At 47.5% G+C, this 26,463-nt stretch overlaps 1 protein-coding gene and 1 pseudogene across 1 annotated transcript in view; one reads left to right on the top strand and one right to left on the bottom strand.

Annotated features, from left to right (window-relative positions):
- Wwp2 (WW domain containing E3 ubiquitin protein ligase 2) overlaps positions 1-25,809 on the bottom strand; it is a 150,995-nt gene extending 125,186 nt beyond the window's left edge. Inside the window, exons 1-4 of the mRNA XM_036188023.1 lie at positions 25,729-25,809; positions 11,141-11,225; positions 6,373-6,520; positions 5,953-6,074 (exon numbers count right to left, since the gene is read on the bottom strand). Of these exons, the coding sequence (XP_036043916.1) occupies positions 5,953-6,074; positions 6,373-6,520; positions 11,141-11,210 (340 nt within the window). The 5' untranslated portion in view covers positions 11,211-11,225; positions 25,729-25,809. The remainder of the gene's footprint in view (positions 1-5,952; positions 6,075-6,372; positions 6,521-11,140; positions 11,226-25,728) is intronic.
- LOC118583812 lies at positions 7,145-9,459 on the top strand (annotated as a pseudogene).
- Positions 25,810-26,463: the final 654 nt, after the last annotated feature.

The raw sequence follows: 26,463 nt of genomic DNA, 5'->3' as shown, positions 1-26,463 counted from the left end.
TTTCTCAGAAAAAAAAAGAATTAACAAAACCGACTCAAGATGAACCAGGGCAGCTGAATAAACCAATAATTATAGAGAGTGGGGTGTGGACTAAAGAAGTCATCAAAGAATTACTCAAATGAAGATGCCAGACCTGGTTGGTTTCGTGTCTGGGCTTTTTCCTGAACTCATGGAACAGATAATTCCCATGTTGCATGGTCCCAAAGTTGGAAAGTGCTTTCATTCACTTTAGAAAATTAGGTAGCCTTAAAGCCAGGCACTGGGAGCTCATGGAGGCCGAGTCAGGGGGGCTGCTGCAATTCTACGACCAGCCTGGGCTATATGATAGGTGGTCCTTGATGTGAGAGCCTGTCTTTAAAAAAATGAATAATAATCATTTTAAAAATAGCTTAGTTTTTAAAGCTGACGAAAACAGAAGACCAAAACTACAGATGCCACTAAGAATACTGATGGGAAATTCCCACTGACTCCAAATAAGTGAATTTAACCAAAACTCCCAGGAATAACCTACCTCGGGCACTTAAATACCGCCTAGAAAGTTTATACAATAAGCTAAAGAAGAAAAGTCACAGCCCAGTGTTGTAGCTGCACACATACACACACACACACACACACACACACACACTCTCTCTCTCTCTCTCTCTCTCTCTCTCTCTCTCTCTCTCTCTAATATTTAAATGAAGCAAATGAGGCTCCAGCGACAGCTCACTGGTTTAGAACAGCCCATGCTCTCACAGAGGACTAGAGTTTGCATTTTAGCACGCATATTAGGCAGCTCACAACTTCCTGTAACTTTAGCTCCTGGGGATCGAATGCCGTCTTCTGGCCTCTGAGAGCACCCCACACAAGTGCACATACACACACATAGTACACATAAATAAAAGAAATTTATTTCCTTTTATTTTTGTGTTTTATATAATTTCCTGTAACCTAGGCTGTTCTTAAACTCCTGATCCTCCTGCCTCCACCTCCTGAATGCTGGGATTAGAGGTGTACATCACCTCACCAGCTAACAAAAATTTTTGAAGCTCTAGGCCAGTGGTTCTCAACCTGTGGGTTGCGACCCCTTTGGGGGTTGAATGACCCTTTCCCAGGGTCACACATCAGCTATCCTGCATACCAGATATTTACATTCCAGTTCACAACAGCACCAAAAATACAGTGATGCAGTATCCACAAAATAACTTTATGGTTGGGGTCACCACAGCATGAGGAACTGAATTAAAGGGTCGCAGCATTAGGAAGGTTGAGAACCACTGCTCTAGGACAATTCTATCAAAATTTAAGAGAAAAAGGTCAGGGCAAGCAAGCCTCAAATCTTGGCAGCAGCAGAAGGAGGGAGCCAGAGAAGAGCAAAGCCTTGTGAGTGAGGCTCTGAGAAAGTTGTTATGCTCAACAAAGGAGGCTGTCAGGCAGCCGCATGGGAGGGAAGAGGAGACTTCCAAGAAAGAGGAAAAGTCCACTGGATTGAAAAAAGCAGGTGTAGGCTTCTGGAGAGTATCCAAAAGAAAAAGAGACAAAAAGAAAATAATAAAAACAACAGGCGGCCGCACAGTAGAACACAGGCGAAAAGATGGCTGGCTGTACAGGAGCAGTGGCAAAGACAAAGCACAGCAGTTCCAAGGCAGACCCTTTCTCAATAAGCAAATAAGTAAATAAATGGATAAAATCCAATGCATGCTACAGTAGGACAGAAATCAGCAACCCAGCCATTGCTGATGTGCACATAAATTGATAAAACTCTTTGGCAACATATGTCCATAATCTTGAAAATGTTTAAACTTAGCCAACTCATGCTCAGTAACTTATCCTGAGCAAATTTTCAAGCACGAGCAGGGAGACTCATAAACTTGTGAGATACCATGGCTGTTCTGCCTGCCAAACACTGAAAAATATTCAGATGTTTAACCTTAACTTTCATACAACTGCATAACAGAGCAATCAAAATTTGGGTTTTAGAAAAAGAATTAAAGATATAGTAATACCTTTTAGGAGGCAATAGATATGGGAAACAGTAGAGAAGCCCTTCAAAAGTGAAGACTAAAGCCAGAGATGGAGCTGAATTGTAGAGCATTCCCAGGCAGGCAAGGAGCCTGGGATCAATCTCCAGCACCTTTATAAACCAAACAGAACTTCCCACCACCAGCAAGCAATTCCAAAAGAACTGAAAGCAGGCCAGATATGCAGGCTCACACCCATAAATCCAGGACTTAGGAGACCAGAGCAGGAAGACTGTCATGAATTCAAGGCCAGCCTGGGCTACAGAATGAGCCTCTGTCACATAAAAACCAAAATAAAAGGTTTTGCCTGCACATATGCACATGCACCCCATGCACGCCTGGTGGTAGCAGAGGCCAGAAGAAGGACCCCCAGGAACTGTAACAACAGTTGTCAGCCAACATGTGAGTGCTGGGAACCCAATCCAGGTTCTATGAAAGATCGGCAAGTGCTCTGAACTGCTAAGCCATCTCTCCAGCCCCTAACACACTAAAGAGGACAAATATAGAGGGCTGGAGAAATAGATGACTCTGCAGTTAATAAGGAGCACTGCTCTTGCAGAGAACCTGAGTTCAGTTCCCAGCAGTCACAAGTGGCTCTCAACTGCCTGTAACTCAAGCTCCCAAGTGATCTGAGACCATGTTCTGGTTTCTGCAGGCACCTGCACTCATGTACACATATTCCCACACATAGACACACACACGTTACTAAAAACATCTAAAAGAGGATAAATACCATGTCTCCACTTACATATGGTACCCACAGTACAAGACAGAAAGAGAACTGTGACTGCTACAGAGATTGCAGAGTTGTTTAGTGAGGAGAGTTTGGGTTTTACAGGGTGCACAGGATTCTGGGGACAGACAGCAGAGATGGCTGTGCAATGGGGAAGTACCTGACAGCACAGAACCACAGCTAATGGGGCTGAGGAGATGGCTCAGCAGTTAAGAGCACTCACTGCCCTTCCAGAGGACTTGGGTTAAGTTCCCAGCACCCACAGGGCAGCTCACAACTGCGTGTAACTCCAGTTTTAGGTGATCAAATGCCTTCTTCAGACCTCTGCAAGCTCCTGCATGCACATGGAGCACATATATACACTCAAGCACACACACATACAATAAGTCAATTTTTTAAAAAGGAATTAGGAGGCAGAGGAAATCAAGAGTTTAAGGTCAGCCTGGTCTTCCTAGGGAGGCCACATTTCAGAAAAGCAATACATAAATACATGCTGGCAGATCTTAGAGTTAAAAGCATGTGTTCCTGTATGCCCTGAATTTGATGTCCCTGGAACTGGAGTTACAGACAGTTGCAACTGCCATGTGGTGGTAGGAACTGAACCCAGGTCCTCTGGAAGGACAACAAATGTTCTTAACCACTGAGCCGTCCTACAACCCTATAATCATACGCTGAAGCATGGGGTTAGCAAGATGGCTCAGTGAGGAAAAAGACAAGCCAGAAGCACTTGCTACACAGGCTTGAAAACCTGAGCTCAATCCCAGGTAAAGTTAGAAGGAGAGAAGCAATTCCACAAAGCTGTCCTCAAACCTCTACACATGCATTGTGGAATGGGCTCATTCGCCTGCATGAGTGCGCACGCACACGCACACGCACACACAACAAATAAATAAGAAGCACTATAAAAATGAAGCATGCTGTTGCCTTTATAAGTGTAACTCAGCGGTAGAGCACCTACCTAGCATGCCTAGCTCTATGCCAGCACCACAAAAATCAAATCAAGCCAAAGTGTGCTGCCTGTACAAATGAAAAAGGAAAGAAAAGGTCACTTGTATTGGCACTACATTTCTTTTCGTTTTTGTTTTTCAAGAAAGGGTTTCTCACCGGGCGGTGGTGGCGCACGCCTTTAATCCCGGTACTCCGGAGGCAGAGCCAGGTGGATCTCTGTGAGTTCGAGGCCAGCCTGGGCTACCAAGTGAGTTCCAGGAAAGGTGCAAAAGCTACACAGAGAAACCCTGTCTCAAAAAAAAAAAAAAAAAAACCAAAAAAAAAGAAAGGGTTTCTCTGTACAGCCCTGGCTGTCCTGGAACTCACTCTGTAGACAAGGTTGGCCTCTAACTCAGAGAGATCTGCTTGCCTCTGCCTCCTAAGTGCTGGGAATAAGGCATGCGCTACCACCGCCTGGCTGGCACTATACATTTCTTAAAGATTTGTAGATTTTTAAAATTGTTTAATTATGTGTATGTTTGTATATGTCCATGTGAGCACAGGTAAGGAGGCCAGAAGGAGGTACAGAGCTGACTTACAGGGAATTGCGAGCTGCCCAACAGGAGCACCAGGAACTGAATTCGGGTCCCCTGAAAGAGCAGTCTGAGCTCTTTAACCCTGAGTCATCTCCCCGGCCCCCACCTTTGTTTTTAAAGCACATGTAGGCAGGACACACACACTCAGCACTAGATGTCAGAGGACAACGTGCTAATCTGTTCTCTCCTTCCACAATGTGGGCTCCAGGAACTGAACTCAGGCTCTCAGACCTGTCAACAAGTCTCTACCACTGAGACATCCTCCTAGCCCTGGAGCTCCATCTTAATGAGAGTGTCCACAAGTCTATTCTCACCAGTACAATAACTAGAACATTTAAATCACAAAAAGCAGACTAAAGATTGGAAAAATAAAGGCCAAATTGGAAGCCAGGCGAGATACTGCGGCCTATTGCTCCTAACACTTGAGGGGTAGAGGCAGGGGGATCAGAAATTCAAGGGCATCCTCTGCTACACAAGAGTGAGATTAGCCTAGACTACATGAAATTCCTTATCAAAAACAAGGGTGGGGAGGCCTGGGGGTGTCTCAGCTGGCAGAGCACTTAGCACAGTCATGAAGACCTGCACTAAATCCTCAGCACCCACAAAGAAACCAGGCGCTCTGCATATGCCTATACTGCTGCCCTAGGCAGGCAGAGAGACAAGAGGATCTCAGGGGCTTGCTGGCCAGCTAGCCTAACTTTCAGCTCCAGATCTCAGTGAAAGACTGTCACAAAAAAAAACAGGGTTGCAGGTGCCTGAGAAATGACTCTTGTGATTGACCTCTGGCCACCACATGTATGCGTACATATGAGCACATATACCCATGTACACACACATAGAAAATGTCCACTCAAATGACAAAACAATCAAAACAGAGGCATGCCCCTGGTCCTAAACGATCTTCACTGTGTTGAGGGGTGACCAGCAGAAAGGAACAGAGCACAGGAGGAACCAAAGCCCCCCAAGCAGGAAGGATGGACCCTGAAGAAAACGACTCAACTGTTGTTGCGGTCACCTTCCCTAAACCTCAACACACACACACCCGCCCCATGTCTCACTTAGGCTAAGTCCACTTCCAATAACTATTTTCTCGACAGTAGGCATCAGGAGAAAAAGGAGCCTTTCTTTCTACTGCATTTGGCTACCACATATGGCAGTACTCTGAATAGAGGCTTTATGAGGAAGGGTCCCCAGCCCACAGGCGTGGGTTAGGCCATTGGCCACAAACAACAAGGAACAGACCTGAGGATTTATATGTCCAGGCAGCAGAGGCACACTCGATAATTCAGATGGAGCTGCTGTCACATCCCAATAGCCAGTAAGACCTACTGAGCATCTAGGAGAGCTGGGCACCATCTGTAACCCTATCCCAAACACAGAACTCACACATTTGCACACAGCTCCTTTGTTCTGCTCCAGAGCTCAGGGGAGAAAAGCAATGATTTCAGCTGGAGGTATGTGACAGCTTTACTCAACATATCACACGTCTCCTGAGTGAGAAAGAGGATGGAAGGAGAGTCTCCATCCCTGAGAAAGAATTAGGGGACACAACCCCGCACCCAATAGTCCCTGGACCACGCATGCTAAAGCCTGCCTTCCTCAAACTCCGTAAGTGGTCTCTAAGGGGCAGAGACACTATGGTCAACCCCAGGACTGGCTGCTATGTACACCCTGAGCAGAGATGAACCATACATACTTTTGCCGCCATTATTCTTCAGGACATTGGAGAGGTTAACAGAGGCAGTTCCTAGTAGTTCATTCCTCAAGGTATGACAGCTCCAGACCTTCAGATCTAAATGACTCTGGGCTGTGACATTCCTGGAAAATGAATAAGTGACTCATTACAGCCCCGAAGATGAGCCAGTCACCCCTTTAACATGAAACAAACCGCTATAAGCTACATGGCTAACATCTTGCAGGGGACAAAACAGGAAAACAGGCATATACACAGCTCACACACTGATCTGTGACCCCCTAGCTAATAATGAGTGCTCTGTGAGCTCAATGAGATACAGACACCTAGAGAGGAGCACCATGGGGGCCAAGGGCAGCAGCATCTGCTACCCCAGTCTTCTCTCCACCCCTGCCTCCTACATTCTAAAAGCGATGCCCTTACAGAACGATGATTTCATTCCATAGAAGCTCGGAGCTCCCGATGCGCTTCCCAGTCTTCTTGGTCTCGCTGGGGAGTCCATCTACTGCCACCTCCACATAGGAGTTGATTCTCGGCTGGCGGCTGTGCACCTTAGGCTTTGCTGACACCACTGAAGGGACAGAAAGGAAAAGCAGATGAGCCAAAGAACCCCTGTGTGCCCCCTGGCTCCTTCCAGTTACTTCCTTTTAAAAGATCTTTTGCTTTGCTTTGTCTCTTTAAAAAATACTTCTGAAGAACTACATGGCAACAGTTTACTCAGGACACTGTTTGCTATGGAAGCCTGAGGACCTCATTTCTACCCCAGTACCCATGTAAAAGGCCAGGTGTGACATGGCAGTATTGTTTGTAATCCCACAGATAGGCAGATCCCCTGGGGTCAATTGTCAGCCAGGCTGGCCTAATTGGCAAGTCCCAGGTTCTGGCAAGAGATTCTGTCTCAAATAACAAAGTGGACAGTGCCTGAGTAATGACACCCAAGGTTGTCCTCCAACCTCCACATGCATGTGCATACACACACACACACACACACACACACACACACACCATGTACATTTAAAATAAGAAACAAAAAAGAGAATAAACAAAACAAAGAAGAAAAAAGTATGGACATATTACTAGTCTGAAAAATAAAGGGAAAAAAAATCACTCCTAACCTAAAAACACACAAGACAGCTAAGTGCTTTGCCCAGTACACCCAAATCAACTTTTAAATGACTGCCACAAAATCCACCACATGGCTGTGTTAAGGTTTTACATTGTTGAGAAGTCTGCATGCGGCTCCTCCTCGCTCTGGACGGTCAGCAGGAATGCAGTTGGCAGGCATCGAATGCAGTTCCTCTGAGCGGCTGCTGCAGGGTTTCCTCTGGAAGCCCTGCAGACCCCTATGGTGCTCAGTGTATCTCCATTTGGCCACACTGCAAAGCTGCGTGTTGTTTTCCCACTCTTTGCAAACCACACAGATTTTTTTAAAAAATAGTCTAAAGATGATCTCTAAGATTCAACAGTCACTACAGACACTGCAATGCACACATCATCGAACTGAAGCTTCACGATACACTCATGAATGTACCATCACCCTAGCTGTGCCCAGGAGGAGACAGGCTTGAAAAGAGAGGTCACTAGCGCTGGTGTGGGGACACATACCTGCAATCCTAGCTGCTGGAAGAAGCAGTAGGATAGCTGCAAGTTCAAGGCTGGCCTGGTCTACGTGGGGAGTTCCAGGCCAGACAGGGCTACTCTCAAAAACCAAAACAAAAAAGCCAGACAAAGTCACTCATGCATATCATCCCACTGACTTGAGAGGCTGAAATAAGAGGATCACGTTGAGTTCAAAAGTCCACCCTGGGCTAGAGTGAGGTCTGGGTCAGCCTGGGTCAGAGTGTATATGGTAGGGAGCAGTGGGTGGGGGGAGGTCACTTTTCCAGTTACATAAAGAGGGAGCTATGAGCCAGAATGTGCCTCCAGCAGTCTGACTCCACCCAAGCTGTATGCCAGGCCTGGGCTTTGCTTATCCCTTCTACCACTTTTCTTCAGTAGCAGTAAGCCTGAACACACTCCAGAACGGTCAGTGACCTGTATCGCTTGTACTGTTCACGGTCTTCATGAGAATCAATCAATCTCAATCAATCTCTCAGTCCCCATCCTCTGTCTCTCTATCTGTCCTCTCTCTCTCTTTCCTCTCCCATTTTGGTTTGCTGTTGTCTCTCAGTACTGAGATTACAGATACGCACCAGCACACAGCAGCCCTTGTGATAGTCACCTGTCACCAACAGACTGGTGACAACACATAGAACATAAAGCCAATGAATATCATATCCCACAGGCACATCTACAGCACTCATGACTCACGGTGGGAGCGCCAGGCTGATCAGAGGAAGCCCATCCACACACCATCAACCCTGTGCCTATATCAGAGGATGACTGATGTTCCTCACCCATGAGGACAAAACTAACCTCCACTGAGGGCCCTTCTTCTGAGAGTAAGCTAAGCTCCTTCCCAGACCCTTCAGGGAGGGGAGAGTCCTACAAAAATCTACACTTTAACAAAGGTCACAGCCACCCCGGGTTGTTTGAAACAGTAACTACTCCAAACCCAAAGCAACAGTAAAGAGGATGGAAGAAAGAAAACAAAACAAAAACTGAGGGTTAAGACTCAAGCAATAGGGATGGGCCTAAAAATAAAGGTCTGTCACAGACTTGAGGCCTAAAGCGGGACACTTACTGCTTACAAAATACACCAAGGCTATCTGAGGCCACCTGGTGGTGATACAGGAGAGCTGCATGCCTCAACTTTAACCGTTGGAACAAGTTTTAATCAGTCCTGGACAATCTCTTTAAAACAAAGTTCCTGCCAGGTGTGGTGGCATACACCATTAGTCCCAGGACTCAGGAGACAGAGCTCAAGGCCAGTCTGGTCTACACAGTGAGCTCCAGGCCAGACCAACCGGACTACTAAACCCTGACTCAAAGAAGGGGCTGGAGAGATGGCAGGCTCGGTGCTTACGAGCACTGGCTGCTCTGCTCTGGCAAAGGACCTGAATCCAGTCCCCAGCACCCCCACAGCAGCTCGCAACCGTCTGTAACTCCAGTTCTAAGGGAATTACGGGCTTTCATTTTTTTCCCGACATCTTAGGGAGGCTGCAGTGGCCGTCACCTCTCTCCGAGTTTCATCACGCCGCCCAAGGATGACAGGAAGAAGAAAGATGCCGGAAAGCCGGCCAGAAAGACAAAGACCCAGGAAAACAGTCTGGTGGCAAGGCCACAAAGAAGAAGTAGTCCAAAGGCAGAGTTCGGGACAAGCTCGACAATCTAGTCTTGTCTGACAAAGCTGCATACGACAAATTCTGTAAGGAGGGTCCCAAGTACAAGCTCATCACTCCAGCTGTGGTCTCTGAGAGACTGAAGATTCGCGGTTCCTTGGCCAGGGCAGCCCTCCAGGAGGTACTCAGTAAGGGACTTAGCAAGCTGGTTTCAAAGCACAGAGCCCAAGTCATTTCCACCAGAAACACACACGGTGGAGATGCCCTGGCTGCCGGCGAAGATGCGTGAGCAGGTTCAATCAGCTGTACATTTAGAAAAATAAAACTTTATTAAATCAAAAAAAAAAAAAAAAAAGAAGAAGAAGAAGAAGGAAATGATGGGGTCTTCCCGTCTCCAGATACTAGACTTGCATGTAGAAAACATACATATATACAGATAAACACTCATAAAATAAAATAACTAAATATTGGGGGAGGGGTGAAGTCCAAACCTTTCACTTCATAGTTGGGCCATCTAAGATTCAGGGAGGTGAATTAATCTATCTAAAATCAGAGATAGTAGAAGGTAGGGCTGAGGCTAGTCCCAAATCTTCCCTAAGTCAATTCTCTCAGCTCTACCAGGACAGAAATTTTTGTTGTTGTTCTATTATGGTTTTTATCCTCTAGCTCTTTTTCCCTGTTTGTCTGTTTGTGTGTTTGTGTTTGTTTCTGTTTTCCAAGACAGGCTTTCACTATGTAGCCCTGGCTGTCCTGGAACTTACTCTGTAGTCCAGACTGTCTTGAACTCGGAGATCTGCCTGCCTCTGTTTCCTGAGTGCTGCAATTAAAGGCCTGAACCACCACCACCCAGCTCTTTCCCTGGTTTTTGTTGTTAGTTTGGCTTGGTTCCCAAGCTTGGGAGACATGAGAGCCTGTATCCCGAGCTACACAGCTAAGGATGACTTTGAAGTTCTAATCTGTCTCTGTCTCTGGAGTTCTGAGATTATCAGCACGCACCACAACACCCAATTTATTCAGTAGGACTGTGCCCAGGGCTTTCAGGCATGCTAGGCTAATTCTACCAACTGAGCTACATTACATCCCCCCCCAAGTCAAACTGGTAAAAATCTGAGGCCCTAGGTTCGATCTCCAAGGACCTTTAATCTAAGTATTTGGTCTTAAACAATTACAATCTTGAAAAGAAAATAATAAAGTGGGGATTGACAGATTTGAGGAAGTAGCAAGATGTGGCTATAGATCAGGGGATGGGGACTTCTGAGTAAAGACTGAAGCTAAATGTAGTTCACTCAGAGATGGCAAGGGCAAAGGCCCAGAGGCAGAGACCTGCCACGTGAGTTCAGCCTAGATCCAAGAGGCCAGGGAGTACAGAAGGTAATAGGGCACACATAAGAAGACAGCGGTCATCAGCTCTCACTCCTCTGAAATGCAGACATCTGGGTGGCTTACACTGTAACAAGACCTGTCTGCTGTGTAACCACACTCTGAACGAAGGAAGGCAAAGGGCAGAAGCAGAGAGCCAGGTCTGCAGACCTCAATCCAGAACAGAGTGCCATCGGCCAGGGGTAGGCAAGAGCCAGGGTGGGCGGGGAGGAGTGCCGAGTAACAGATGAATGCGGGTTCCAGACACAGGCACTTTTCTGTGGTCACTAATGGGGTGACAGTCAGCTACTAGACACAAGGAAGGCCCCGGCTACAGACACCAATCTGAGAGTGGCCTTTTACTGGAGGCATTCAAGCCATCAGGCTAGACCACCGAAAGCATTAGTGTACAGACAGGCGCCCGGGACGCAAAGGAGTGAACCATCTCAGACCGTTTCAGCCAAAAGTTCCCTTTTTCTCACCTTTCCATTATTTGCCTTCTTTTCCAAGAACTCTAGTCATAATGTGATAATCTTCTGAGAACAAACTGTTTCAGAAGACCTGGGTCTCTAGGCAGATGTGCCTCCAATACTTCCTGCAGTGCCACTCACCTTTCAGAGTGAGCTGGGACTTCTCAAAAGGCAGGCCCACTCCTGCCCGGCTGGAGCTGGCAGAGGCCATGTCATCACCCTGGAGCTGCAAGGGAAGCAGGGGGGTGGTTAGACAATGGCTGGGAAGGAGACCAAAGAACTCAACCCAGTGTGGGCTGGAGAAATGGCTCAGTGGTTAAGTGGGGCCCTTGCAGAGGACCTGGGTTCAATTCCAGCATCCACATGGTAGTTCACAACCATTTGTAACTCCAGTTCTAAGGGACCCGATGCCTCCTTCTCACCTCCAAGGGCACCAGGAATGAACATGGTATACAGACACGCATACAGGCAAAATATCATCCCCATAAAATAAAATTTTAAAAAAATCTAAAAAAATTAAAAATAAAAAACTCAACCCCAAGACAGCTATGGTGGTGCATACCTGCAATCAGTATGACAGCACAAGCTTATAATCCCAGCACTTGCAAAGTGGAGGCAGGAGGATCAGATCAAGGTTGTTCTCAGGTATATAGTGAGTTCAAGGCCAGCCTAGTCTACATAGTGAGTTCTAGGACAGCCAGGACTACATAATAGAGAGATCTTGTCTCCAAAAAGTATAAATAAATAGTAAGTAAACCTATTAACCCAACTTTTTTATGGGTCTGTTGAACCTGAAGATCTGATTGAACACTTCTCCAATGATCCCAAACGGTCAATAAAGCCATGAAAAATGCCATTACCACCCAACAGGTGTCTCTGCCACTCCTGGGGGCTGCAAGCAGATCACCTGGAACAGAACTCTCACTCAAAAGGGCATTTTGGAACACCTTCATTTCTCATTTGGGAAATATTGGTTCCTTGAGCTGTACAGATATTCTAAACCTTAACACATGTCATTGTACAACACTAAAACAAAACCCACACACACACATTTGTGAGTGTCAGCGGTGATCTCATCAGACAGGCATCCAACAGCAGAAAGCTGTCGAGCCTGGTGTGAAAGAGCAGCCCAAGACCCGAATGTTCTTGTGAGGACACTTTTGTTACTGGCACCCAGTCCTGCCAGTTGTTTTCCTTGGTGTCAGGTTTGCTTCATTCAGTTTGAAGGAAAGGTCTGCCAATTTCTCAAATCTAGTAACTTCAATTTGTTCTGGGTTGTTTTCTGAAGGAAAATCGTTATTTCATGAAGAAAAAGCAAGAGTTTGGCTCTAGATTCAAAAACTGCTCAAATGTTTGTCTTCAGCATTTATTACAACTCACCATGCAGCAGATGTACACTTCAACAGAGAGTATAAAAAGACATGCTCAAGAGTCAGATGGGCTGGCAAGATGGCTCAGCAGGTACACCTGCCACACAAGCCTGGAGACCCGAGTTCAATCCCTGGAACCCTCACAGTAGGAGGAGAGAGCCAGCTCCACAAAGATGTCCTCTGACCGATGGCCTACACATGAGAGCATAATCACACACACACACACACACACACACACACACACACACACACACACACACACTAATAATAATAAATAGGAACTGGCAAGATGGCTCAGCTGTTAAGAGCATGTACTACTTTTAGAGGAGCCGAAATCCGTTCCCTGCGCCCACATCAAGCAGCTCACAACTGCCTAGAACTCCAACTCCAGGAGATCCAGCACTTGTGGCTTCTGCAGGCACCTGCACAAACACGCAGACATACGCATAAATGCAAACATTTTAAGTATTAAAATATAGTGAATTAAAAAAATTTTTTTAAATTTATTTTTGTTTTTTGAGACAGGTCTCACTATGTAGCTCTGGCTGTCCTGGAACTCACTCTGTAGACCAGGCTGGCCTCAAACTCACAGAGATCCACCTGCCTCTGCCTCCCAGTGCTGGGATTAAAAGTGGGTACACCACCACAGGCAGCTCATTTAAGGATTCTTTTTTTTTTTTTCCCCGAGACAGGGTTTCTCTGTGTAGCTTTGGAGCCTGTCCTGAATCTCACTATGTAGACCAGGCTGGCCTCCAGCTCACAGAGATCCACCTGCCTCTGCCTCCCGAGTGCTGGGATTACAGGTGTGCACCACTGCCCGGCTTCATTTAAGGATTCTTGTTCCCTTCTCCCAAGACTGTGTAGTGATGGAGATCATGAAGAGGACAGCAGACATGGCTTGACCAGTCTTTGCTTTTGCACCTTCAACCCAAGTGTGACCCCAGTGAGACAGTGAGTGATGGGTGAGTGCTGCTTTAGTTCTGATGAGACAGTCTCAGAGACTTCTAGAGATCTGAAGACCACACCTGAAGCTGCTGCTACAAGAGCAGTGCATGGGCTGAGAGGTGTGGTGCACAAATAAAATCCTTGAAAGGCAAGGAGATCACTGAGTTCAAGGTCAGCTTGGGCTACACAGTAAGACTGAGCCTTAAAAACAAAACACTGTAAGGGCTACATGTGGTAGCACACACCTATAATTCCAGCAGCATTCCAGAGGCTGAGGCGAAAAGGTCACAAGTTCGAGGCTAGCCTAGGCTATAAAAACCAAACCAAAACAATCAAGCCAGAGCTGTACTCATAACAGGAAAGTCCTCTGCCAGAGCTATATCTCTGACCCTGGATTGGTCTTTACAGATATTCTGCCTCTGGTGGAAACCTCCAGAACGCTCCTTAGAGAAAAAAAGTAGTACAGTATTCTACAGCTCAAGATCCCAGGAGACCTTGTTACCACCGCCAAAGTGGTTCTCAGTCCTCCACATGGCTGTGCAGACAGACCAAACACAACTGAGCACTCTCATCTCTGAAACACTGGCTTCCAGGGTCCCACACTTTCTTTGAGTTTTCTGCCTTTTCAAATTGTGATGTGTTTCTAAAATGAGATGCTACACCACCTTGAAAGGTGGGAATCCAGTTCACATGCACAGTTCCTAAACGGGGTGAGGGGAGAGGGAGGGAGGAGGGGAGAGACAGGGAGAGCAATAGAAAGAGAAGGATATGCAGCCTAAGTACAGGACAATGCCCCTGGTGACCGTGTCAACTGTCCCGGGGGACACAGGTGTAAGGAAACAGGACAGCAGGGAAAGGAAGGAGCCACTGAGGCCAAAGCAGAAGTTCCCTCAGTGCAGGACAAAAGGTAGGACACAGGGATGGGGAAAGGAGACAGAGAAACTTAACTGTGTGTGCAACATTTTATCTTTTAATACGTATTATATAACATATATATGTAAGACATTTATGTTATGTGTAGGAGTACTTTGCCTCTGTGTATGTATGTGCACCATGTGCTTGCCTGGTGCCCATGGAGGCCAAAAGGTGGCTTCCGATTCCTTATAACTGGAGTTATAGGTGGTTGCTGGGAACTGAACCTGGGTCCTCTGGAGAAGCAACCTGTGCTCTTAAACACTGAGCCCTCTCTCCAGCCCCCAAATCAGAGTTCTTATGATAGTTATCTCGGTCTCTGAACCACTCTGTATGTTTGACCTTTTTTTCTAAGTAACCAACGATTTTCAGGAGGAATAGTTATAAATCAGGCCCTGGGGTCAGTGCTTTAAGAGAGGCTAAGGCACTAGAAGTTGGAAACCCACTATTTATAGACTTTAAAAACAAGACTACTTTTTAAAATCTTGATGTCTGGTAGGGCTCTCTCTTCCCTAAGGCAACTGAAGTAAGGGTAGCTTTTGAAGCAGCTTGTTCTCCTGAGCTCTGGCCTTTGGTCCAAACTTGTAGACAATGAGACTTGGAGCCCCACATGACTTTGTTACGGGGAGACAGACAAGTGTCCTGAGGGACAACTAACAGCCCCACACAAAATCGAGGATAAATGCTGCAGAGAGCTCAGAGGATCAAAGCCAGCTGAGAACAGGGAGAAACAAGGGCTCAGACTCCACCTTCTCTCCAAGGCCTTCTCTCCAGTCATGTGTAATTACAGCCCGCAGTTTATGAACAGCTGTCTGTTATTATGTGAGCTCCGTCTGTAGTTCCAGGTCCAATTAGCCAGGTACCACCTGACCATTACAAGGTGAGCTATGAGAACCGTAAAACCTGTCCAATGTACATATAAAGAAAAATAACCACAACTAGGAAGTGAAGACAGACATCAGTCTGCTGAGTAAACCTACCACAAAGGAGGGTGAGATAGATGCCCGAGTCTGAGGCTACCCTGGGCTATACCTCAAGACTCTATGCAAAATAAATAAGCCATTGATCCCCAAGTACTTACAACCTATTGGCTCGTCTCAGGGTCTCAACATCAACATGATATAAATGAATACTGTGTTGGGTTCATATCCCCAATACACACTACAGGAAGCTTGGAAAACCTGAACACAGAATGTGTTCCACTTCTGATTCAGAAACACAGAGAGGTGACTAATAACTCTTTCCAGCTAGTAATGAGGAAGTGTTTACATACAATCAGAAAGACAGACAGAGTTGGAGGGAGAAGAGAAGAAAGAAAAGAAAGTCAGGGAAATGGAGCTACCTTACAAGCCCAGGACAGGCAGGGGAGGAGGGAGACTGATGTTTAAAATATAACTGAGGGCTGGTATGCCAAGAACTTCACCCTGGAGACAGTAATGGACCAGTGGAAGGTCAGGGAGACACCAAAACTTCTTTCCTTTACTAATTGGGGCAGATTCGCCCAATTTCTACATAAATAAATAAAATGACATTTTATCTCTGAACTTACCCTCCTGAGTCTTGACAGGCATTTTTGTCTCATTTACAATTTTTTTACTTGTGTGTGTAGGCACAGGCACTTGCACTTGTATGCACCCACAGACACCAGAAAGGGGCGACCTCTATCACTCTCCACTTACTCCTTTGAGGCAAGGGCTCTTCTTGAACCTGGGTGTCGAGTTTATTGACTAAGCTGGAAGTCAGCAGCACGCAGTAATCCTCCAGTCTCAGGCCTCCACAGGTGGGGTTCAAGCATGCCAGGAATACCCAGCTAATTACCCAGGTGCTGGGATCCAAACTTCAGTCCTCTCAATTTCATACAAGGCCACATGCCTGCTAAGCTCTCTCTCCAGTCCCATATTTTGTTTTTTAAGACATGGTCTCCCAAGCTGGTCCTAAACTCATCATGTAGCAAGGTCAGCCCTGAAATCCTGGTCCTCCTTCCTCTGCCTCTGAAGTACTGGGCCTGGAAAGTACTTTTAAAATAAAAGACTGAATCTGGGAATGATGGCGCACACTTTTAATCCCAGCATTTGGGAGGCAGAGGCAGGCGGATCTCTGAGTTCAAGGCCAGCCTGGTCTACAGAACAGCAGGAAATATAGAGAGAACCCTAATAAAAAGAAAAAAAGACTGTACGGGAACAGGTGCTGTTCTACTCACTTAGACATGCAGCTGCCCCTCCTTAGACCCTTCTCAACTTTGTTTCCCAACAGACTGAAAGATCTCAAGACCCCAAGCAGACATCAGACATAGGAGCCACCAGACAGCCTATACTGCAGGGAACCTAGAGAAAGCACAGGTCTGGGAGAAGCCTTAAGCACTCTCTTCTCAGGTCACTTTCTTCCCTGGGGTCCTAGCACACAGACCAGCCTGTGGACACTTCACATTTCAAGCCATGCTGGGGACGTAGCTCAGCCTAGCACGTGAAAGGCCCTGGGTCCAGGCTCCAGTACAGAAATGATTAATGCTCCCAGCTAGCAACAACAGGGGAAGTTCGGTGGTCTTGGGTAGAGGCGGGGCTGACACTAGAATCTTTCTTTTCCTTTATCTTTCCCTGCAGAGCCAGGCATCAAACCCAAGACCTCAGGCTTATTAGTCAAGACATACATACATACCCAGTCTTGAAAGGAAAAAAAAGATAAATACTCTTTAGTCAAGATTGGTTCCAAACTCACTCATGTAACCATAGACTGCAGATCCTCTTGTCTCTGCACCTTAAGTGCCGGCACGACAGACACAACCATCAAACCTGGTCTGTGAGAGGCTAGAGATGGAGCCAGGGCTTCCTCTGAGCAGGGCAAGCACTCTGCCCACTAAGCTACAGCCCTCACCCCAAAGTCACCCTTTCAAGCATAGACTTGTGCTGGGTTTTGTTGGCTTCGGAGCTGAGCTGCCATCTCTTCCATCCAACTCCCGACCATTCCATCACCCCCAAATAAACCCTGTCAACTATCAGCATCAGCCCACCCCCTCCCCCAGCTCCTGGCAAACAGCAATCTATTTCTTTGTCACAGTGGATTTGCCTACTCCAGACAATTCCTACAAATGCAATCATGTGACCTTCGTGTGGCCTCTTGTGACTGCTTTCTTTCATGGGATGCTTTCAGGTCACTATAACATGTATCTTTCTTTTTGTGGCTGAATGTTGCTCCATCGTGTGGCTGTACCTTTCACTTACCCATCTGGGTTGTTAGGACCCGCTGACTCACTGCTCTTTCTTCTTGTTTGTTTAGGTTCTTAATATTTATTTATTCATTTTTTATTTACTTGTTTGTGTGTATGTCTACGTGAGCGCTTATGTTCATCAAGCGCACAGAGGTGCCCTGGAACTGGAGTTGCAGGCCATTGTGAGCCACCATGTGGTAACTGAACTGGGATCCTTTGGACCAGCAAGGGCTCTTCACCACTGAGGCATCTCTCCACCCAGTCCTGCTTACTGTTTTCTCAGTGCTCAGGATATAAGGATGGGGGCCTGACCCATGTGAAGCAGACACCTCGAAGCAGCACTGAGCTATGCCGTCAGCCAGCATTCACCACTCTCCTTCTGTTTTGCTTTTTACTTTACTTTTTGTTTTCTAACAGGGCCTCTAGCCTAGAATGTTCTCAAACTCTTTATGGGGTAAGAATGACCTTAAACTTCTGATCCTCCTGCCTCTAGGAGAAAGTTCTGGGTTACTCTTGGCTACCTACTGGAATGAGGTTCCAGCCCACCTGGGCTAACTCAGAGACAGAGAGGAAACGGAGCTTTAAGCTCAGCACTCAGGAGGATCAGGATTTAAGACTGGTCTCAGTTACACAGTAAATTTGAGGCCAGCCTGGGCTACTTGAGACCTTGTCTCAAAAAGATAAAAAGAGAAGACTCCTTTAATCCCAGCACGAGGGAGGCAGAGGTAGGTAGATCTCTGTCAGTTCAAGGTTAGCCTGATTTACAGAGAGAGTTCTGGGACAGCCAGGGATACATAGAGAGACCTTGTCTCAAGAAGAGAAGAGAAAGAAAAAAGGGGGTGGGGAGGAGGGTTTGGTGGTAGCTCAGAGGTAGAGCTCTTGTCTAGAACACATGAAGCTCTAGGTTCAATACCCAGTACTTTCTAAAAATAACACATGCACACAAGGACGAAGAAGAGTCAGCCTGGCCTAGTGGCACTGGACCTCAGGCTGAGGCAGGAGAATCACAAGTTCAGGGCTAGCCTATGATACAACAGTGAGTTCAATGCTAGCCCGAGTAGCTGACTGAAACAGTCTCAAAGAAAAAAAAAAAGAGGTATAGAAGCCCTAGGGCTGTGGCTCAGAGGTACTGTGCTTGCCTGGTATGCACAAGGCCCTGGGTTCAATTCCTAGCACCCTAAACAAGAAAGAAACAGGCAAGGCTTACTTGTAAGTAAAGACCAACCCTGTTTCTCTTCTGAAAGATGTGGAAGAGAAGAGCTTGTCCCACAGATCTCTCCTTCCCTTCCCATCCCCACGCTTGTCCAGATCTTTCCAACACACACACTTCTTTCCTGGCCTTTTTCCACTATCCAGCATTGAATTGCCTTCCATTTGCCAGAGGCCCAAAGAGAAAAACAATCAAACTTCGAAAACTTTGCCAAATAGCGTGTAAAAATTGGAGAGGAGCTTTCTGCTGGAAAGAGGCTCCCAGTACCCGCTGCCTCCACCATGCAGTCCCAGTTCAACCTGAGGAGATAAAGTAGTGTACCCAAGGTACACTGGAGATAAGACCAGCACGCCTGACAAGATCAGTGCCCTGGATCTGTCTCCAAAACAATGCAGGCAACAACATTGCCAAGGCAGCTGGCACTGGAAAGTCTGCGCATGATGGGGAAACTGACCGCTTGGAGCAGACAGGCCAGCCTGAAGCTGTACCTTCGGCCTCTGCCCTCATCACCCAAGCCCCCAAGGAACACCCAGAAACAGAAGAACAGTAAACACAGTAGAAGTATCACTTCTGATGTGATTGTCAATACCACCCCACAGATGCAGCACCCATCTTTAGAGAACTTTCTGGAATTATTAAGGAGATCCTGGGTACTGCACAGCCTGTGGGCTGCCATGTGGGTGATCATAGAGATGATGTCAGGAGCCGTGCAGTGGAATGCCCAGCTAGTTAGGAAGCAACAAGAGGCTGGGCATGGTGGTGCACACCTTTAATCCCAGCACTAGGGAGGCAGAGGCAGGCGGAGCTCTGGGTTCAAGACCAGCTTGATCTATAGAGACAGCCTGAGCTACACAGAGAAACCCTATTTGGGGGGGTGGGGGTGGAATATGTCAATGGGAAAAAATCGTGGAAGGGAAACTATCAGCTAATAATAACAGAGAGGGTAAAACAGACCTCAGGATAAACAGGACAGACAAGGCATGAGCGACCAAAGGAAGAGGCCTGCCCTGAGACAAGAGACTTGGCACTGCCCAGCACTTATTACCACTCTAGCCACTGTTTCTAAGCTGAGAGCAGTGATGAGAACAGGAGGCTCACAACCTTCCAGACCGACTCCAGATGGAATCCAAGGGAACAAGATCTTGGAGATTCCGGGCCCAGCCCAGTCCTACGTTACGCAGGGACTGAAAAGCTCACTTGGGCCAGGCTGCTGAGATGCTCAGCAGGAAAAGGTGTTTGCTGCCAACACTGAGAATCTGAACTCCACCCCACGCGGTGGAAGGAAAGAACGATTCCTGAAAGCTGTCCTCTCCACGTGTGCCATGGCCTCCACACGTGTGCCTCAACATGCATGCACACACAATAAACAAACGTATTTTTTCAAAGCAACAGCTTACTGATCTGATCACAATTTGAGTTGATGTTCATGAAGCCACTATCTGAGGAAAACTTCAGATCCCAAGACCAAGACTGAAACCCAATCACTCACCAGTCAGTGTGAGGTTACATTTGAGTTAAATCTATACGATGGCACCCTGCATGGAGGGGGCCAAGCCTTTCTCTTTTCCAGCCTTGAAGACTCCTAAACTGGTTGCCAACACAGAAAGCCAGAATCTACTCAAGTCGGCACTTGAGCCAACCTCAGCCATACTACAAGGTAGCAGCTGGGAGAACAGCCTTCTCAACTACAGCAAAAGAAACTCATCAGCTGGTTAGGTTTTGTTTTATGTGCATTGGTGTTTGGCCTGCATGAGGGTGTCAGGTGACCTGGAACTGGAGTTACAGACAGTTGTGAGCAGCCCTATGGGTGCTGGGAATTGAACCTGGGTCCTCTGGAAGAACAGTCAGTGCTCTTAACAACTGAGCAATCTCTTGTTGTTTTTAAAAGGGCTTTTAATCCCAGCGCTTGGGAGAAAGAGGCAGATGGATCTCTGAGTTCAAGGCCAGCCTGGTCCTCATAGTGAGTTCCAGGACAGCCAGGGCTATACAGTGAAACCCTGTCTTGAAACAAATAAGCAAACAGACAAAAAGGTCTTTAAATGAAAAAGGGAAAGGAAGAGCCCCAAGTTCCTAGTGACCCACCGCAGTGCTCAGCTGGCCTTTGGACCACTGAGATTTACTCCACAAGTTCAAGCACAGCAGCAGCACTCTTCTCGGATGTGTATTCACTACTCTCAGGGTGACTTTGTCCAGTCTCAACTGCAGCCCACGAAGTAACAACTCCCACGTTATACACCTCCTGAGCCTGCTTGTCACCAGACTTCCTCATCTGACTGCCCCAGTATCTTCCCTTGGGCTTATACGAGGCCTTGCACAATGAATGTGAACAAAACTGAAGCCAAGCCCTGACTATGCTACGGTCTCCCCTATTTTTTTGTTTCCTGAGACAGGGTCTTATGTAGGCCAGGCTGATTCCAAAGGATAACCCTGACTGAACTTCTAACCCTCCTCCAGTCTCTACCTCAGGAATGCTGGGATTAGATGTGTGCCTCCAGGTGCTTATGCAGTGCTGGGGATCAAACCCCAGGCTTTACACACATTAGGCAAGTACTCTATCAACTGGGCCACATCTCCAGCCCTCATCCCCCATTTAATGACAACTCCATTTCTACTTGTTCATTCCCAACACTTGGAATCACCTTTGACTGCTCTCATCCTCACATTCCATATCCACGTCAACTCACCCACAAATCCCACTGGCTGAGCTTCAAAACATCTCCCAAGGCATTTTTCACCGAGTGTGGCAATGCCCTCCTCAAACCTCTTTCTCTTCTACTCTGGCTCCCTTTCTCCTCCACACGACAATTCCAGTGGGTCCGCCGAAAGGCAGGCTAGGCTGTCCATCCTCAGCTCAGACGCCCCCCTCACTCATCCCATGAAAACCAACATCCACACAAAGGCCTGCAAAGCCTTCCCTGCTCAGTGTCCCCTCCCACACCCGACACCCTTCTGAACTCATTCTCTCCAGCCCCGACTCACTGTGTTCCTGGCTGGTCCCCAAACCTGCCAAAGGTGTTTCTCCTTCCAGGGTTTGACCTTGCTTATCCCTTCGCCTGCACCACTGTAACCTCAGTCACATGATCCACGCCACCTCCTCTTTGGGATCTTTATACAGGAACCAGCACACCTGTAATCCTGGCACCCAAGAGGCTAAGGTAGAACGGGGTGTCAGTTTGAGGCTAGCCTGAGCTACAATATGAGTTCCAGAAAGCCTGAGCACTGAACAAGTGTGAGACCTGCCTCCCAACACCCAAAATAGGAGTGCTAAGATTATAGGTATGAGTCTGAAATGTTCCCTGAAACTCATTTAATTATATTGTATTTAACATAATAAATGTAAAATATTACCATTTATAGCACGTATTTATAGATTACATTTGTATGATTTTACTAGAATATAAAAACATCATTGTAAGCCAGGCAGTGGTGGCACACCCCTTTAAACCCAGCACTCAAGAGGCAGAGGCAGGTGGATCTCTGTGAGTTTGAGGCCAGCCTGGTCTACAGAGTGAGTTCCAGGGCAGCAAGGGCTACATAGAGAAACAATGGCTTGGGGGGGGGGGGGGGGAAGAGTACCATTTTAGTTTTCATATTGAATCTTCAAAATCTGATGTATTTGACATTCACAGCTATACCAGGGATCAATGGGTCTATGTGGTCAGTGGCCTCTGTACTGAATGGCTAAACTCCAGAACAATGCCTGTAATAAAGTAGGAGTCTGTGAATGTCCACTGAAGGAAGATCTTTTCCTAGGGCATTAGCGATGGTGTGAATGTGTTCCCTAAAGTGTATGTCGTGGACATTTTACCCCCAGTGCAGCAGGGATGGGAGGAGGGACCTTTAGGCGATCAGGTCTAGAGAGCTTTAGTGCTGACTGGACACATGACAGCATCTGTCACGAAAGGCTTAGTCCTGAGCGTGTGCTATCTCACCTTCCGTCACAGAATGACACAGCGGGAAGCCCTCCACCTCAGACTGCTCAGCATCACCCCCAGACAAACGTGGACAGTTTGTAAGTCACCGCCTGGGGTGGTCTGTTCTGGCGCTACAGCGTGGACCGAAACAGTGAGCAGTGCAGACAGGGTTCCTCAGCAAGGTCAGTGTTCTCGCTGACCCCCTTCTCCTGTTCCTGCACGTCTTATCTTTCTTTCTTGTAACTCAAGCTGTACCTGAACATTCGAACTTGTGAGCAATCCTCTTGCTGCTGCCTCCCAAGTGCTGGGATTACAGATACATGCCACTTATACCCACCCGAACAGCACACTTTTTATATTTGAGAACTGTTTTTTTGTTTTGTTTTGTTTTTCCAAGACAGGGTTTCTCTGTGTAGCTTTGCGCCTTTCCTGGAACTCACTCTGTAGCCCAGGCTGGCCTCGAACTCACAGAGATCCGCCTAGCTCTGCAAACTATTTTTAAATGACACTTTTTATTGCTTCTATGAATAAAAACTAATAGGTCTAGGAACAAAATAGCCTATGTGCAAAAGATGGCTCATCAGGTGAAGGTGTCTGTCACCAAGCCTGACAACAGGAGCTCCACTCCCAGGACCCACACGGTGGAAGGAGAGAACCAACTCCTCCATTCATGTACTAGTTCTGGAATCTAACGTCAGCAAGCCTCAGTTTCTTCCTCCTCAGAATGAGAGCGATGCACCCTTCACAGATCACGGGCTGAATGAGACGCTGGCCCAGGCACAACAGTAAATGAAGGCCTGCAATCCCAGCACCTGGAAGGGAGAGCCAAGGGAGTCAACCATCCTAAGTTCCTTAGCAACACAGCCAGTCTGAGGCCAGCCTGGGCTACACCTACCTTGTATCAGAAAGCCAAAAGACACAATGAGATCCTGTCTCAAAAGAAAGAAAAAAAAAAAGGCTGAGCATAGTTTTAATTTAATTTTAATTTAATGCAACTTTAATTTCAGCACTAGGGAGGCAGAGGCAGGTGGGTCTTTGTGAGTTCTAGACCAGCCAGGGCTACATAAGGAACTCTGTCTCAAATAAGTAAATAAATAACCAAAAAATAAGAATAAAAGAGATTCTGGTATAAGTTTTTTTGCAAATGGGAAAGTAGTCACTAAGAGAAAGACAGACCTCATGGTGTAGGCCTGCAATCCCTCAGGGGACGGAGGCAGGAGGAGCTCAAGTTCAAGGCTGCCCTGAGCTACAGGAGTTTGAGGCCACCCAGGGAAACTTACTGAGATTCTGTCTCAAAAGAAGAAGAAAAAAATTACAAAATGAAGGGCATGGCTAACTCGGTGGCAGGGTGCGAAATTCAACGACAGAAACAAAATGAAAGAGAATGCCAAGCCAATCGCAGCCTTTCCCTCCAGCTCCTTGCTTTCCCACAGACCAGTAACACAGAGCAGAGAAAGAGAGAGAACTTAAGGTCAAACCCCTTCTTCATCACATCCAGCAGTATGACCTTTAAAAAACTCCCTTATTTCTCAAACACTGACCAAGTACTCTCAACATACCAAGCATGAGGCTAGTAGCCAAGGAAGCCACATAAAATAGGATCACTGCCCTTAAATGATTTACAGTCTATCAGGAGGATGAGTAAACAAGGAGGAAAAATAGAACAAGTCAAGTTGGGGCTAGAGAGAAGGCTCAGCAGTTAAGAGCATCTACTGCTCTTCCAGAGGTCCAAACTTTAGTTCCCAGCACGCAAGTCCTGAGGCTCACAACCACCTGTAGCTCTCTCTTCTGGCCTCTGTGGGTACCCACACCCTACATATGGCACACACATACAGACAGGAGCACACACACACATAAATAAAAATAATTATGTTTTAAGTCAACTCTCTTAGCTGTTTGTCCTCTGTGAAATGGGAAGGACTTCTCAAGACTGCTACAAAAGTTAACTTTTGAATGTTTATCATAGACCCAGAAGTCTTCAACTCCTAATGTATTCATTAAAGTACTTTTTTCCCCTAGTGACCTGTGAGTTTGGCTTCTGTCAACGTCCCACTTGAACCCTGGCTTCTTTTCACTGCATTCATAAAACTCACTTCACTTCTGCAAAGTTTAGTAAATGTGAAGGGAAAGAGGATGGCCTGTTTGTCTGTTTAGGTCTTAACCGTGTAGCTCAGGCAGGCCTGGAACTTGCTGCCATCTTCATGCCTCAGCCTGGAGGATGAACCATCTTAAAATGGGTATTCTAACCTCAAAAAATATGATCTAGGTCACAGCTCTAAGGAACACAACAGAAACTTCTTCGTCACCCCACCTAGTCACAGCTGGTCAAGATAAGAAGTCACATGGTAAAGGAAACTTCGTAATTTAAGCCTAAGACGGAACGTCTAAAGCAGTGTCGGCAGACTTTCAACTGTCCAAGACTTAAGCAGTCAATGCGTTGCTGAGGTAACGCTGGCCCAGGTCGCTGACAACAGTGTAGGTTGAAAGTCATGCTATGATCCCTGCAAAGCACCTACACGTCTTTAATTTTTTTGTTGTTGTTGTTCTCGAAGATGAGCCGATCCGGGAGCATCTCAGAGAAAGATGATCTCAGGGGCTAGGCTCCCAACAAGTGGAAACCCTGTGCAAACAGGGCAAAGTGGGTGTGACCAGAGCCAGCCGAGCAAGACTCGGGGATCCCTCCTGAAGTTTAAAAACTGAACGGGACCGACATCAAAGTCTCAGGTCGCCATCATCTTCAAAGAGGACAGAAGGAAGAGACTCTCGGAATGGGGTCCAGGCCGCATCGTCCAGATTTTTCTCCCTGTCCCTACAAGCCAGACGCCCACTCCCAGGCAGCCCCTTCCAGGGAGCTTGCGGGTCTCCCGGGCCGAGGTCGGGCCCCCTCCACAGACGCGGCTCCTCCGCACCGCAGGCGCCAGGGCAGGCAGGGGTCCCCTTCCGGAGGAGCCCGCAGCTGGCGACACTCGCCGGGCCCAGCGCCCACCCGGCTCGGGCGCGAGCCGGGACACCCCTCCTCGGAGGCCGGAACCGCGCGCCAGGCCCCTCCCACAGGAAGCCGCCGCCCCCCGGCGCCCGCCCCGCGCCGCCCCCGGCCCCTCGCGCCGCCCGCCGCCCCCCGCCACCCCGCGCCGCCCGCGCGCCACCGAGCCCCCAGCGCCCGCGCCACCTACCTGCAGCGGCCACACCAGCGGCGCCCAACTCCGCTCCACTTCCGCCTTCCAGCGCCCGCACTCGGGCCGGGTCACGTGGGCGCGCGCGGTCACCTGACCCGGAAGAGGCTGGCCGGGGCGGGCAGGTGCGGGCCACCTAAACCCCGGCTGCGAGCCTTTGACCTGCCGAGGTCCGGGTTGGCAAGGACCTCTTCCTCCTGGGCTGTGCCCGAGCAGACGGAAAACCTGGAGGCTCACCGGGCACCAGGGGCTTTATTTATTCCTTTGGAAGTTGGTAGAGTTGTTTCCCTCCATGGTACAGGTGGGAGAAGACCATCCGGTCAGTTAAGTTTACTGGATTAAAAAACAAAATAGTATGCTAGCCGGACGGTGGTGGCGCTCGCCTTTAATCCCAGCATTCGGGAGGCAGAAGTAAGCAGATCTCTGTGAGTTCGAGGCCAGCCTGTTCTACAGAGTGAGTTCCGGGACAGCCAGGACTACACAGAGAAGCCCTGTCTCGAAAAACAAACAAACCGACAGGAAAAAAAAAAAATTGCTAACCAAAAAACAGTATGCTCCCCCAAATTTGAATGCTGGTCAAACCGTGTAACTATAACCACGTCCCCAAAATTGCAAGGGATGTATTGACTCCACAAAGGTATGCTGGTCAAACGTAAGCATCTCGTCTATTTGCTAATGTTGGCAGCCTGTGCCAGCTATATGTTAGGCCTTGTTCTCAATTCTAGAAGTATACAT

This window comes from Onychomys torridus, chromosome 5, assembly GCF_903995425.1.
Source record: "Onychomys torridus chromosome 5, mOncTor1.1, whole genome shotgun sequence".
Classification (NCBI taxonomy): Eukaryota; Metazoa; Chordata; class Mammalia; order Rodentia; family Cricetidae; genus Onychomys; species Onychomys torridus.
The sequence above is the reverse complement of the archived record's forward strand: the minus strand, read 5'-3'. Positions and strand labels throughout refer to the sequence as shown.